Here is a 12,229-nt window from a genome sequence, read left to right as displayed (position 1 = left end):
GGTTTAACTTTCCAAGAACCCCCCAAACTTGTCCCATGTCATTGCACTGCCTTAGTTCCTTCCCGCAGTGATGGAGCGGAGTGGGCCTGGGTCTTTCCAATTTTACCAACGTCCTCGGGTGATTCGGGTGTCCACCCAAGCTTGAGAACCACTGGCTTTGAGAGTGACAGAACTGGGGGCTCTTCCTTAGGAGGTAATCCTGGAGAGGAGATCTGGGAAAGTGTGGGAGTGAGTCACGCGGCAACTTGGAAGACAGTTCCAAGCAGAAGGGACAGGACGTGCAGACCCTGAGTGAGGAGTGTGCGTGGAGCGGCAGGATGGCAAGGAGGGGGCATCCTTGGAGCTTGAGAGGCCAAATGTGGGAAGGAACGGAGCGGGGAGCGGGCCTGATTCTGTGGCCCCAGGGAAGGGGAAGCCCTATGGCTGTGATGCACAAGGAGCTTGGGAGCCACGCTAGCGTTTTAAAGTGGAAGTGTGACATGACTTCATAGAGAAACCGAGGCTCAGAGAGGTAAATTAACTTGTCACAGGTCACACAGTAAGCGGCGGCTCAGCTGAGGTTCAGCCCCGGTCTGTTCAAGGCCAGAGAGCTTGTTGTTGACCTTGGTGCTCTGGAGCAGGCTTTGGTGTCAAATAAATACACAGAAGTGGGTGTTGGGAAGCTATCGATGTTCTGCAGCCGAAGACCACCAGGAAAACATGGGCAGTGAAGCCAGTTGGGTTTATTACTCGCAGCCAGGGCGACTGCACACCATGGGGAGCCGCGGGGCATCTCACTGAGAATGCGAGGGTGTTAGAACCCCTTACAGGGCCTGGGCTTTGGCGGGGCGATTCTGGGGAGAGTGTAAGGACCTGGGAGTTGGCTTGGGAGTGTGTGCCATCAGGAAGCAGGGGCAGATCTGGGGGGGTGAGGCTCTTCACAGATATTATCCCCACGGAGGACAGGCTAGGGCTGTCATTGGTAAAGAGCTGGCATCACCCATATGAGCCAAGAGCGTGAGACGTTTGGTATCCTGTGGCCTGGGCCATGTTTGCTTTTTGTCTTGTTCCACCATGGTCAGAGTGGCCTTGACCGATGATGACGTCCTGTGAGGTTGTTTCCACGGGAGAACACCAAGGCCAGCTGCTAGTGCCAGGCCAGCGAATGGTCGTCAGGCGCTGCTCTGCTCCTTCTCAAAACATGCCATTTGCTTGATATCCGTGATGAAATCCAGTCCAGGAAGAAACAAAACCGAACCCTGACCAGCTTCGGAACGTGACTGAATCTCAAAGACAGACTCTCCTGGGGCTTTCTGCCACCTGACTCCGGTGGCGCTGACCTGCCTGTTTCTGCACTACACCCGGACAGTGGAAAAACTCTTCCCTGTTTTAAACAGCTTCGTCGAGATATAATTCACATGCCACCAAATCCACGCATTGAAGTACAATGTGGTGGCTTTTCGTGTGGTCGCAGAGACACGCCACCATCACTGCTATCTAGTCCCAGACCGTGTTCCTCGTTCCACACAGTAACTCTCTTCGTGGTCACTCCTCATTTCTTCCTCGCCCCAGGCCACAGCCGGAGGTGCCTACTAACCCACCCTGTCTACGGGTTTTCCTGTTTTGGGCAGTGTTCCTCACTGCAGCTGCACCTGGTTTCTCCACACCAAAAGCGGGAAACTGGATACTGGGCCACTACTGCCCCCTATTGCCTGATGCCTTTAAGAAAGGATTCCTCAAACTTGCAGGCACATTCACTCACCTAGGTGGCGTCATCTGATCCTCGCTTGGCCACATAAGCAAGGCAGGTGGCCTTCTTCCTTTACTGGTAAGAGATGATGTAACATAACTAAGATCACACAGCTACATGCAAACTGGAGTAACAGCCTAGGTCTCCTCATCCGCTGGCCAGTTCAAAAAACTCAGCTAACTGGTCACGAGTGAGGTCTTTCGTGGGCCCGAGAGCACAGAACACGCGGTGCCTCGGGAGGGACGTGGCCTGGTGAGCAGCTTTAGCTACAACCCGGAGGCACAAATCCTCGTCGCAAGCACAGAGCAAGGGGCTAGTCTTTGGCAGAGGGATGTTCAGGAGCATTTCGGAGACGAGAGCAGGCGACTCGTGTGTGGGACTTTGAGGGATGAGTAGGAGGATGTCAGGAAGCAAAAGGCGGGGGACAATCGTCCTAGCAGCTGGCAAGAGCTTAGCGGGTATGGCGTGGCAGCGAGACTTTGGGGAACTGAGAGGATTCTACTTTTGAAGAATTCGGACACAGCTAAAACAAGATTATCGCAGTAAAATAAGCCGCATTGGCACTAAGTATAGATCTTCTTAAGAAAAAATGCAACACGCATGTACGCTTCACTCATGGGGAAGGTGTGAAACGTTCCCAACATCCCGGGAAGTCCCCTCGTGTCCCCTCCCCGTCTACACGTACCCGCTTCGGTCCTTTCCCGGTCGATTTTCGCAGGGTGAGCGGAGGCTAACATGAAACCTCAAAGCCCTTGGCTTCCGTCCCCATCGCCCACTCCTTCTATTCCCGCTGTTGCCAACAAGTCTTTCACCATCTTTCTAAACCATCCTAGGAGGGGACCGCAAACACGCGGGGGAGGCTTCTCAATCCTGTCGCTTTCTTACATGTAACACGTGAACTGCGGGCTGCGCGCGAGAGGGGAAATGCGGGTGGGGACGATGTTTTGTAGCCCTTCGGAGCCACCGTCCAGGCTCGGGCCGCGCGCAATCGCCATGTCCCTCTGCGGCCGCCGTGCGTCCGTTACGTGGCAGGTGCTGGCGCCCGCCAATCCACGGCGCCCGCATCAGCCCCCTCGGGTGGCGCAGCCGGAAGGGGCGGGGCTGAGGCGGTGGCGGCTTGAGGAGACCTCGGCGGCGGCGACGGCGGCGGCTCTGGAGGCCGCAGTCCCGGTCCTGGCTTCGGCCCCAATCCCACTATGGTGACGCTCGCGGAGCTGCTGGTGCTTCTGGCCGCGCTCCTGGCCACGGCCTCGGGCTACTTTGTCAGCATCGACGCGCATGCCGAGGAGTGCTTCTTCGAGCGGGTCACCTCGGGCACCAAGATGGGCCTCATCTTCGAGGTGGCCGAGGGTGGCTTCCTGGACATCGACGTGGAGGTGCGGGCCCGCTGCCGGCGACCGAGGCGGGGTCTCGCGGCCGCTCGGGGGTTGGCGGCTTCTGGGGCCCGCGCGGGGGTTGCGGAGGGCGCGGGGTCCGGAGGCGGCGGGTCGAGTCCTGGGAGGGGCCCGGGCCACCGCGGCGGCGACCCCCCTACCGGCCCTTTCCGCTGCCGCCCGCCGCGTGCTCCCCTCGGGATCCGGAGCGGTTGCTCAGTGGCTTTGGGTTGGCGGCTTGAGCGGCTGGGCCCCTCGGTACCTCTCGCCGAGCTTTGTCGACTGGGCGCCGCGTGTCCTCTCCGGGCCCGGAAGGCGCTCCCGTGTCGCGACTAAGTGGTAGCAGGACCGGCCAGCAGCTACATTTCTTCTTGCTAGGGGTTAATGCTGGAACGTGGCGCGGAAACTTTTGGAAAAGTAAATCGGAAGTTATTGAGGAATGCCGGGCAGACGTTCGCGTCGCTGTTCTCTACTTTCTCGGGAAGCGACCGGAGTGTTTGACCCGTGGTCCCACAAGCCCCCACACCAACCGTTTAGCCACCTCTGACTAGCGGAGAGGTGGGGCTGGGTCATGACTTAGGAGTAGTGATTTCAGTGATTTCCCCATTATCTGGAGAAAATGGGAAGTTATATTAAGAAATCATCAGTCCCTAAATTTTCATCTATGTCTTTTTTAAACGAAAGGAATGGTTCAGCTCTAACTTTCGGGAGGGGGAGGAATCACGTGGAATTAATATTTAAAGTCACCCGTTAGCACGATTAATTGTGTTTAAGGATTTTCCATTTGGCAGTGGACCTTAGCAGAGTTGGGCACGATTATGCAACACAAGTGAAGTCCAGGACTACGGCGATAATGGAAGGAGGAGGGACCGGTGGCATTAGCCGCGACCACAGAGCTCACACAGAGCTCAGCCAGGCTGGGGCCCAGTCGTGCAGGCGGGGGCGGGGTGGGGGGCACTTTGTAAATTTGTAAGAGGAACTGAGGTGGGCGAGGCCGGCCAGCTGCTTTGTGGCAGGTTGGGGTGCGAGCCCTGGTCTCCTGACTTCCAGTCTAGACCTTTCCCTTAGGCTTCCGGGCGTCCCAGATAAAGCAAGTCCCTTCACTGGTTGTGGATGATCAACTCGGAAAACCTAGAAGCGCACCCAGCTCACAATTGTTAGTTTTAAAGAGGCTTTTGCTTTGATGTTAAGGGCTGCATGTTTACACGGTTGTTGGGGGCATTAGGCTGCTTGGAGACCACGTGGAAGGTGCGGCTTTTTGTCTCTGAGGGGTGTGTGTTTCAGGGGAAGGAGGGAACAAATGTAGTGGGAAAGGTGTTCGTAGGCAGAGACCCTTGTTTTGTAAGTGGGAGCCCAGAGAGGTCACTGTCCCTAACTGACGTGGAGCCAAGAGACTATTACTTTTCCGTGGTGAATGTCCTACCGCCAACAGACATCACTTAGGAAGTTCGTGGTGTGTACCTTCTGCATCTTTCTCCTGCCTCCAGATCACAGGCCCGGATAATAAAGGGATTTACAAGGGAGACCGGGAGTCCAGTGGGAAGTACACGTTTGCCGCTCACATGGACGGAACGTACAAGTTTTGTTTCAGCAACAGAATGTCCACCATGACCCCGAAGATAGTGATGTTCACCATCGACATCGGGGAGGCCCCCAAAGGGCAGGACATGGAGACAGAAGGTGAGGGGACGTGCCGGAGGCCGCTGTCCCGTTCCAGGGGTGGATGTTAGTTCTGTGCATTTTCGTCATCCGGAGTATTTGTTTTGATTTCTTACTCTAGGTTCTCCCACTGTCTTTTTTTCCCCTTGCCTTTTGTTTTATCCACTGTCTTTAAAATCAAAAACCTCTTGTGAGATGTGCTTTCTATTTACCCAGATCTCCTAATTAACAAGAAGTTTCTGGAAGGTCACGTTTATATTTCAGGTCTTCTCAGCTGCCCCGTGGCAGCTCGGTCACCCTGCGCTCTGGGGAGCACGCGGGTGACGCGCGTCCTAGGTTGCTCGTCCTGTGAGGTCGCCTGTCCCGGCATTTGTGTCTATTCGCTCATTTGTATTCATGACGGTTTAGCTGAACTTGTTGTTTTTATTTTGTGTGTGTTTACATCTTAAACTTTCTCGTAGGTGGTGGAGATACCTGGGACGGTATGTGGATCGCCGTTTGATGGCATCCCGAGTGTTTGCACATTGTCGTTTGCTCTTAGCTAATTCCTGCTTTCCTTCTTTCTAACCTCAGTTTGTTGGCATGAGAGTGTTTTTTTGTCTTAATTAAAAAAAAAACACCACCCTACACCTAGACGGAGTGACTGTTTTTGGCTGTTTTCATTGGTTGTCAGGAGACGCAGGTTTGGTCACCTTAAGTAATAGCACCGGGGACACAGCCACCGAGAGTTCAGTGGTGCCGTCCTGCTGTGGTTCTGTCACGTGAATGCCGGAGGGTGGAGATGGTCAACTGTCACTGGACCAGTGACAGTCTCCACAAAACACAGCTGCTGGCGAGTGGTTCCAGTGACTCTAGGAAGTGTGTTGTGGGCTCGTTTTAATGGCGATTGAAGTTTTCTAACTTGGAACTTGGTATGAAATGCATTTCTAGGAGCCGTGTCTAGGTACACTAACAAACGTTCTTTCAGCCACGCTTACATTGCAGTTCGATTAGTTTCTGTTTCTCAGCTGACCACCACTGAACCCTGAAACGGTTCTTCTGGGTGAATCGTGTACCAGGAGCCAGCACAGTAGGGTGTTTCGGGGGGAAGGGGTGTTGGTCACAGTGCATGTTAGGGTTTTGGAAAGTAGCAGTTGAGCACGTTTTATCGTACTAACATAACATGTGTTGTAGGTACTGAGCAGTTCGTAGAGAACTTACACCCTAAAGAAGATGAGTTGTCAGTCAGGTATTACAATCTATAGGATGTAGAGAATCATACTGCTTAGTAATGCCTGTGCTTGCTTTGCAGGACCATTTACAGTGTAGGACTCGGCTAGTTTTCAAGGAGAACTGGGAGTTTTTTGTGTTTGTTTATTTTCTGGAAATTAGTCATTTCTAATTAGTTAGAAGTTGTTGGCTGATGAATGAGAATATCGAATAAGCCGTAACACAACATTTAAAACTCTCGCTTTTGCTTGTTGATGTCAGGGAATGGCAGCTGTCAAATCAAGCTTCCTCTAAAGCAGTGGTTCTTGAGTCAGGATGGTTTTTGACCCCCGAGGGATGCCTGGCGTTAGCAGCAGACATTTGTGGTTCTTACGGCCTGGTGGGTGATCTACAAAAGCATCGGGCAGCTGCTGAAGGGACTGCCTGGTCCGGAAGGCGCCAGTGCCTAAAGGCTCCACCTTGGGCGGGGAGAGAGAGACCCCTCCAGGGGAAATCTCCCCTTGTGCTGGGAACTTTTTCCTATCTGTTTCTCATTGTTGTAATATAGTACATTTGCCTTGTATCGATCTCTGGCCAAAGAGAATACCTGGTTGTAAACCTGGGGCGGCTGAGAGCTGGGCCCCTGCAGTGCCTGCTGCCCCGGCCACAGACAAGCCGTTGCCTCGACTCACACAGAGGTCGCGTGAGCTGCCGTGGACGTTCCCCACCGGTCTTCACGTCTTCCCCTGCTCGGCTCCGTGGACATCGAACGTCTGCATTCGTGCTGCTCCTCATTTAACCTTAGAGTCCCATGAGTAGACTCTGGTTTTAGTTAAACGTTTGTAGACTACACTTGGGTGTTGTTCGGGATTGTGTGTTTGATATTTTGTGCTTTCTGCACGCCCCTCCCCTCAGTTTCTTTCCCTTCTCTGGTAGACAGTGTAGTGAACTTCATTTAGTAGCAGTTCAGTAGAGGAAATTTCTTAGGGTTGTTTTCTCTCAGTTAGCAAAAATCGTGTAGTGTATTTTCTAGCGTGGAAGAGATTTTGCTGCTGGGAATGAACTTTAACAACTTTAACGTGCTTTGAGAATCACGCCGTCACCAGTGGTCCAAAATGATGTCTGAGCCATTTCTAAAAACAGCTGCTTTTGTGTGTCTTCTCTGAGGAATATTTTTACTGCTTTGTGAGTATATTTCAAACAGATTCCAAATATGTGCTGATGTGTGTTAAATCCTCCTGTAGCTCACCAGAACAAGCTCGAAGAAATGATTAATGAGCTAGCAGTGGCGATGACAGCTGTGAAGCACGAACAGGAATACATGGAAGTTCGGGAGAGAATACACAGAGCAAGTAAGTGAGACAGGTGAAGCCCGCAGCATCGTCCGGGGCAGGCCCAGCAGGTGGCCTCCGTCATCCTTCCTGGGAGTCTGGCACACGTTGTCACCCCGACGCAGTGACTGGAGAAGCCCCTGTGCAAGGGTGCTTTCTGAGTACGCGGGTTTGCGGTGCCTTGTGCTGCACCAGTGTGCTACGGGGACCTGTGTTCGAAACCCATAAATGCCGTGATGATGCAGCCCAAGCTACTACGAGTTTTTAAAAAATGTCAGTTAAAGAATAAGCTAATAGTTTTCTTTCTTTTTTTAATTTGTCCTCACTTGGGGATATGTTTTTACTGATTTTTAGAGGGAGAGGAAGGGAGAGAGCAAGAGCAAGAAACATCGATGTGAGAGAGAAACATCGATTGGTTGCCTCCGGCACACGCCCTGACTGGGGATCGAACCTGCAACCTAGATATGTGCCCTGACTGGGAGTCAGACCTGCAACTTTTTGGTGTACGGGACAACGCTCCAACTAACTGAGCCACCCGGCCAGGGCGCTAACTGTTTTTTTAAAGCAGAAAGGAAAAACATTCTGAAATGGGCATTGTGTTGGTTTTTAATAACATCTAAAATTTTTGTGCCAGTATGATTACTATTATATGCTCAGCTCTAGCTTTTTTCCAAAAATAGAAGGTTTAGTATAGTTAAAATAGCAAGTTCAAAAACATGAATGTAGGCAGTGACCAAGTGAAGACCAGCCTGGGCTCCCAAGTTTGTAAACTGAGAACTGAGAATGTATCCGTCTGTGGAAACAGTGAGGATTGGAATCCCATTAGGTTGCAAACACCTGTTTGCCCATGGTGTAGTCCTAAGTAGTAGTAGTGCTTTTGCAGATGGAATTAAGGGGCACCGTATCGACACGCAGACCAGATACTGTATTTCAGATCCAGGTCCACACCTGTGGTTCTGTGTCTTTCACCCTGCAAGTAGTTCTTGGGGACGGACCTCACCAGGAGCACAGTCTTGTCTGTCGGTGCAAAGTGACTTAGGTCCGCAGTCTTCATTCTGAGGCTGGCGCAGGGAGGAAAAGTGGCTGATAAGTACAGGTGACTTCTTCAGTGGGTGGTTCCTGTCCTGCCTCTCACACCTGTTCTCGGCCCTGCGGGGAAGGAACGTGGACCCCCTTCCCCTGGGGAGGGTGATGAGTAAGTAGGGCAGATTGGACAAGCACCCGATTCTCGCTTTTGGGGGTGTTGAGTGCAGCATGAGGGGCACTTGGGCTCGTGCCTCTGCCCTCCAGCCTCGGGCCCCCTGGTACTGTCTTCACCCTCTGACCTCCCCACTCCCTGCAGGGGCCTGGTGGGGGCATCCTCCTCAGGAAAAGCTCAGGGCTGAGAGCTCTCACTGTTTGGCTGCAGACCAGGCTGCTGTGAAGCAGGCTCCTGGGAACGGAGCAGCCAGAGGGAGCGCTGCCTTCCAGCCCCTGGGGGAGCCGGCCTTGTTCTTGCAGCCTTCAACTGACTGGAGACGCCCTCTCGCAAACAAGTAGAATTTTAGGCATTCAGTTTAATTATGCAAATGAACCAGTTCCCCTATCGCTGTTTGTTTTCTGTACCTCTTCCAACAGCACTTCTCAGAGGTGGACGTGGGAGAGTTTTTTATTGCAGTGTTGCGATAATACTTTGTTACTTCTAGATCAGGTGGACGTGTGAGTGGCGTGACCACAGCGTCTTATGTAGGCACTGAGCACGCATGTTCCTAGGTGGCTGCTTTCCTGTGTTCCTATGCTTCAGCGTGCTCAGTTTAATCTTAAAGGTGCAGTTGTCTATTGGTGAAGGGAGGCGTAAATACTTCCTTTTACATGGTTGCTTAATTTGAAGTATTTACCCTTTCAGACACAATCTTAAAATGCTTGTCGTCCACAGTTAAGCTAGAAATTGGTTACTGAGTTTTCAACAGAAGTAAGCTTCATGCCATGGAGTTAGCACTGATTTCCGTGTGGGCGGTGGACAGAGTTCTAGGTGGCATTCTTAGGCTGTGCCTATTCTTACTCTGGGGAAAAGCCACACTGTTTTTTTTGAGAAACTGAGTTATCCTTTTGGAAATATGTTAGTTCCTTGTAAATTATTTTTTGGTGATCATGAATCCAGTAGCTGTTAAAATTCTAGTTAATAGTTTACAAACAGTATATATACATCTAAACATTATTATACTGGTAATTGTGATTGTTTCTAATATTGGCCATTTACAGAAAAATCCGAAAACTACATAATAATTTTTAAAAGTTAAGGCTGTAGAATTTGATCAGAAACTGGAAAGAGCGTGATGTAAACTGAGCAGAATAAAGTAACACAGTCAGGACTGGTCCTTGCAGGACCAAACCTTCAGCTCACAAGTGGGATGGGCCATGGGACCCATTCAGGTGGGCAGTAACTGCCAGCATCGTCCATGAAACTGGGAACTCTCCCCCTCCTAGAACAAATGCCAAGTACATAGCAGGTGCTCAGTAATCCTTGTTTTAAAAAAAAAAGTACTTTGACACATCCTGATTTGGTAAGTAGTGCTTTTTGGGTAACTGTGATCTTGAAAAGTCTGAATTTTTTAAAGTCAATTTTCTGATTCAGAATAAAGAGGTTATAATGCAGGGACTTTGCAGTGTGAGGGAGAAGGAAGGTGGGGTTGAGTTTTAACCCTGGAAGTGTAACCTTGGGCAGGTCACTTCTCTCTCTGTCCCCGGTGCTTAAGCAGAGTGGACTGGGCTCTGCATCGCTAAGGCCCCATTTCAGTCTGAGGTCCCTGCGTCTGAGTGGGTCGAGGTGCTTGGGGACAGAAGTATCCAGAGCGCCAGGAGCGGCATGCAGGTGGTACTTTCACACAGGAAGACCAGGGGGTGATCGCTGGTGCCTCCGTGGGTTTCGTTGCTGTTATTGTTAATTTTGTTTGTTTCTCCTCAACAGTAAATGACAACACAAATAGCAGAGTGGTCCTTTGGTCCTTCTTTGAAGCCCTTGTTCTAGTGGCCATGACATTGGGACAGATCTACTACCTGAAGAGGTTCTTCGAGGTCCGGAGGGTCGTTTAACAAGCTCTGCCTCGAGATCCGGAGCCCACTCACTGTTCACCAAGCTCTTGGTCATAAAAACAGCATCAGTTTGTACTTATTGATTTCTGAATTGTCCATTCACAGCTTTTGTTTCTTTGTAAAGAGTAGATACTGGGGAAAAACGCCTTTTTAGGAACGTGATAGTGAAAATTGGAATCTTCCTCTATCACACAGGCCCTCCCAGGGCTCGAACACCGCGCGAAGTGCAGGCCTGCGGTCCTTGTAGCTTCATTTTCCCGACAAGTGCAGTCTCTCACGACGGCGCTTTACTGAAACGGCTGCGCTCTTTTGCCCCTTACCCTGTGAGCCAAGTCATCGGAGATTCATTCTGTTTGGTCCTCACAAGGAGCACCAGGCTGAATCTTGCCGCTCTCTGCCCACCTAAGGGCAGAGCTGTGTGTGGTTCATTTATACTTTGTCTTGTTTTTGCTTAAAAGATAAGACAACCCAACATTCTCCCCCTTAAATTTTCACTTGAACCATAGGACTTCACCTTTACTAAATTGATGACAGAGCAGCTAGTAACCATTTTTTGATTTCTGCCTGACCTTGTAAGAAGTCTCTGTTAAAGCCAGTCCTCTGGGTGCTTCAGCCAGCAGGAGCTCGCTCTCTGTGTTGGCACCCACTTGCTCCACTCTCGGCAGGGAGGAGGTGTGCAGTCGCGCGAGCGGGAAAGTCTGGGCTTCTGGTGGCAAAGGGTTCAATAAAGCCTCTTGGGTTTCATTGTGGTGAGTGATTTACAGCCACTGTCTTTTCTGATCAGTGGCGTCTGGCCACTCATTCATTAGGGTGCTGGCAGCACGGTCAGTACTACGGTTTTTGGTTGTTTTTTTCTTGGGTCTTTTTTGGCACATGTGAATTTTGTTTTGTATAAAACGAAATGACTTTCCCTTGGTCTCTGATGATGGATTTAAAATTGAAGGAGCATCTGGTTTTGGTGTGGGGATGGTCCAAGATTATGTTGTGACTGATGTATATTAGTTACTTTTTTTTTGGATCTTTGCAAAGGTAAAACTACAAGTAACAAGTTTTATATAATTAATTTAAATTTGTTACAGGTTTTCATGTTCAGGATTAGCAATTTTTCAACCTCGGGTGAAAATATTTGCAGCAGCTTAAGGTGACGGAGTTTTACCTTAGGACAGCTGTTGCACGCCATTTCTCTCGTGTGTGAGAAACCACTTCTAAAGGAATTACAACATGTAAATTTAAAATTGGGTGTGTATCAGATCTGCCCCAGGTTCAGTAAATAAATAATTCTTTTTAAAAACAGCCTTCGTATTGTGTTTTATATAGTGATTAGTTCACGTTTGTTAGATACCAGTGTTCTGTTCCTGGTTGAAATGAGACATGCCCGTGTTTTCTGAGGAAGGAAGCCTGTTACTTTTCTGTCTCTACACTTGAGGAAGGCGTACAGGGTCGCAGTTTTAGGTTTCCCTGTGTGGTTTCTTTGGGTCAGTGTTAACATCTTAGGTATTTTTTTCATTTGGAAAGAAAGTTTTGAGTGATTTTTATTCAGCCTCCTGGTTAATGAACCTGGGAAGTGAGTTAGAGAGAATGGTTTTGCCCAAGGCTCCCACAGGAAGAGTGATGGGTGAGACCGGAAACCGAATCTCTGCCTCTGGCAGGGACTCCCCGCCCTCCATCACACTAAGGTCCCACTAGCGGATACCAGAGGCGAGATGCGTCCGGCACAATGCCAAATGCTTCACACCGTCCGTCTCACTCTTCAAAACCACCATGACCCTGGGCTTTCGAGTCCTCATTTTGGAAATAAACAGGCTGGGAGAGGTCGCAGGTTCAGAAAGTAGTAAGTAGAGCCCCCAGTGCCCACGCAGCTCTGCTCTTTCCCTCTG

At 50.4% G+C, this 12,229-nt stretch overlaps 1 protein-coding gene across 1 annotated transcript; it reads left to right on the top strand.

Moving 5' to 3' along the window:
• The first annotated feature begins 2,815 nt into the window (after positions 1-2,815).
• On the top strand, positions 2,816-11,645 carry TMED2 (transmembrane p24 trafficking protein 2). Its single transcript, XM_024566963.3, has 4 exons — positions 2,816-3,105; positions 4,590-4,782; positions 7,194-7,301; positions 10,228-11,645. The coding sequence occupies exons 1-4, from the start codon at positions 2,926-2,928 to the stop codon at positions 10,350-10,352; spliced, it is 606 nt and encodes a 201-aa protein (XP_024422731.1). The 5' UTR covers positions 2,816-2,925; the 3' UTR covers positions 10,353-11,645.
• Positions 11,646-12,229: the final 584 nt, after the last annotated feature.

Source organism: Desmodus rotundus, chromosome 7 (genome assembly GCF_022682495.2).
Source record: "Desmodus rotundus isolate HL8 chromosome 7, HLdesRot8A.1, whole genome shotgun sequence".
Lineage (NCBI taxonomy): Eukaryota > Metazoa > Chordata > Mammalia > Chiroptera > Phyllostomidae > Desmodus > Desmodus rotundus.
Note: the sequence above shows the minus strand (reverse complement) of the source record. Positions and strands in the feature narration are given on the sequence as shown.

Coding starts and splice junctions, on each gene's coding strand:
- TMED2 (XM_024566963.3), top strand. CDS start 2,926: ATGGTGACGCTCGCGGAGCTGCTGGTGCTTCTGGCCGCGCTCCTGGCC. Junction 3,106..4,589: donor TCCTGGACATCGACGTGGAG/GTGCGGGCCCGC, acceptor TCCTGCCTCCAG/ATCACAGGCCCGGATAATAA. Junction 7,302..10,227: donor GGAGAGAATACACAGAGCAA/GTAAGTGAGACA, acceptor TCTCCTCAACAG/TAAATGACAACACAAATAGC.